This window comes from Tupaia chinensis, unplaced genomic scaffold (assembly GCF_000334495.1).
Source record: "Tupaia chinensis unplaced genomic scaffold, TupChi_1.0 Scaffold000529_1, whole genome shotgun sequence".
Taxonomy (NCBI): Eukaryota; Metazoa; Chordata; class Mammalia; order Scandentia; family Tupaiidae; genus Tupaia; species Tupaia belangeri.
This window is the reverse complement of record NW_006160042.1, coordinates 58,956-61,303: the sequence shown is the minus strand read 5'-3', so window position 1 is coordinate 61,303 and position 2,348 is coordinate 58,956. Positions and strand designations below refer to the sequence as shown.

Here is a 2,348-nt window from a genome sequence, read left to right as displayed (position 1 = left end):
CAACCTCGGTTCGAATCCGAGTCACGGCAGTGGCGATCGCTCGGCCGGTGCGTGCCTTCCTTTTGCTTCCCGGGAAAGGTAAACCCGGCGCCCGCACCGCCCGCGCTCGGCGGAAGGCACGCGCGCCCTGCGCGCGCTCCGGACCGGGTCTGACCCTTTGCCAGTAAGACACCCCGAGCACCCTCAGTTACGGGGTCGTCCGCACTGCCATCCAACGTGGGCGGCGCCCTCTGCCCTTGCCTTTGCCATAGCCTTAGCTGGGAGGAGCCACTCTCCCGGGCCTTCCCACGCTTACCCAGGCTCTTCCAGAACGGCCTTCGTGTGCCGCCGCGGCTGCACACGCTCTTCTGCGTGCCGCGGGCTCCCCACGGCGCCTCGGGCTTCCTCCAAACGAACTCTCCCACCCAAACCGTCAGTCTGTGGAGGCTGGGAAGCTGCTGCAGATCAGCGTCCACACAGTCGACCCACGAGGAAACCCGAATTCCTAACTGGCGGGTCCCCGCCGGGGAAACTCCCGGCGTCGGGGAGAACGCACAGCCTCGTGGCCTGCGCACACGCGGGATGCCGTCGCCGTCCACCGGATGGAAAGGCCGCAGGGACCGCAGGTTGTAGGGGGAGGTCGGAGAGCAGTTCGGGCCCCCGGCCACCCCCGGCCTTGACTGAAAGACTGCCGGGTCCAGGCGGCCGCGGTTCCTTTATGACGCACGGGGTGCCGGCGTCCCGGCGCTCAGCCCCCTTCTGGGCCTGGGCGCACCTCCGCCCCTTGCCGCATCCCCTCCAGCCCGTTTCCGCAATGCTCCGCCACGGTCCCTGCTCTGCCCACCGCCCCTCCACACGCCGCCGCCTCGCGAAGGCGCTCCTCCGGTCGGGTCGGGTCTGAGCGGCGGGCGGGCGGACGGACGGACGGACGGGGTGGCTCGTTCCCAGACCTGCGGGGGCGTGCTGGCACTCGCGGAGCGATGCCTGTGTCGCCCGCGGCGCCTCCGTTAGGAGAAAGCAGCCAGGAGACGGCGTTATCAGACGGCTCCCAGAGCGACCGGCCGCCCTCGCAAAGCCCAAGTGTTCCCCGGGTTCAGTGAAAGCGTCTCTGCAGACGGAGGAACCGAGAAAAGGAGGCGAGCGTCAGCTCCCTGGTGGTCTAGTGGCTAGGATTCGGCGCTTTCACCGCCGCGGCCCGGGTTCGATTCCCGGTCAGGGAAACCTTTTGCACGCCCTCTCCTCAAGCAGGAAGATTCCTTTCTTCACGTACTCCGTGGGCAGGATGCACACGCGCCCCCACGCCGTCTACCAAACTACAGCGAAGGTGGGGCGTAGTGGCTCCTTAGGTCTCCCAGGCTTTACAGAGCTATCCAGTATAATGCTTCTTCTAGGTATTAGTCCAATCAGTTCATGCTCAAGATTAACCATCACAGGTTTCTTCAAAGAAATGGAAAGTAACTGTTCAAATCTGGATTCAATAACTATACAGTTTCTTTAAGTGTCCTCCTGGAACACCAGCTGGGACCAGTTCTCAATCTAGGCTACTAATGTTCACTGGAATCTAGAACCTAAAACCACACCCATGAAAAAGGCTTCTGTGATCTTCTGGCATTGTAATACTTGATCACTAAAATTCCCCTAGATGAAATCAAGAATAGTTCCTAGACGGAACTATCCAGTGAGACCTAGAGAACTGAACTGGTGAAATTCAGAAATCAGAACCCCAGCCTATAACAATGCAAAGGCTTTGGGGTTAGCTCTGATGGCAATACTTTCATCAAAAGATGTCAAATGTTTTAACATCACAACTCTACTTCTTAGTGAGTCAGGTTTAAACGACAGCACAGCCCTGAACTGGAGATCGGGGTAGCTCTGTAAAGCCTCGGAGACCTGAGGAGCAGGAAGGAGACAAGGCCTGAGATGGAGAAGAGCTAGAGCTCTGAGAAGGGGCCCAGCGATACTGCGCCCCACCTTCGCTGTAGTTTGGTAGACGGCGTGGGGGCGCGTGTGCATCCTGCCCACGGAGTACGTGAAGAAAGGAATCTTCCTGCTTGAGGAGAGGGCGTGCAAAAGGTTTCCCTGACCGGGAATCGAACCCGGGCCGCGGCGGTGAAAGCGCCGAATCCTAGCCACTAGACCACCAGGGAGCCCTATCGTGTCGCCACTAGACCACCAGGGAGCTGACGCTCGCCTCCTTTTCTCGGTTCCTCCGTCTGCAGAGACGCTTTCACTGAACCCGGGGAACACTTGGGCTTTGCGAGGGCGGCCGGTCGCTCTGGGAGCCGTCTGATAACGCCGTCTCCTGGCTGCTTTCTCCTAACGGAGGCGCCGCGGGCGACACAGGCATCGCTCCGCGAGTGCCAGCACGC

The 2,348-nt window shown here is 60.9% G+C and overlaps 1 protein-coding gene and 2 non-coding genes across 3 annotated transcripts in view; 1 reads left to right on the top strand and 2 right to left on the bottom strand.

The window, feature by feature from the left end:
- Positions 1-2,326, bottom strand: part of LOC102473041 (uncharacterized) — a 31,884-nt gene extending 29,558 nt beyond the window's left edge. Inside the window, exons 1-2 of the mRNA XM_027775192.1 lie at positions 2,211-2,326; positions 296-693 (exon numbers count right to left, since the gene is read on the bottom strand). Coding sequence (XP_027630993.1) covers positions 296-693; positions 2,211-2,326 — 514 coding nt within the window. The remainder of the gene's footprint in view (positions 1-295; positions 694-2,210) is intronic.
- On the top strand, positions 1,128-1,199 carry TRNAE-UUC (transfer RNA glutamic acid (anticodon UUC)). The gene has a single exon. It is a non-coding gene; the product is annotated as a tRNA-Glu (tRNA).
- Positions 2,055-2,126, bottom strand: TRNAE-UUC (transfer RNA glutamic acid (anticodon UUC)). Its single transcript has one exon. It is a non-coding gene; the product is annotated as a tRNA-Glu (tRNA).
- Positions 2,327-2,348: the final 22 nt, after the last annotated feature.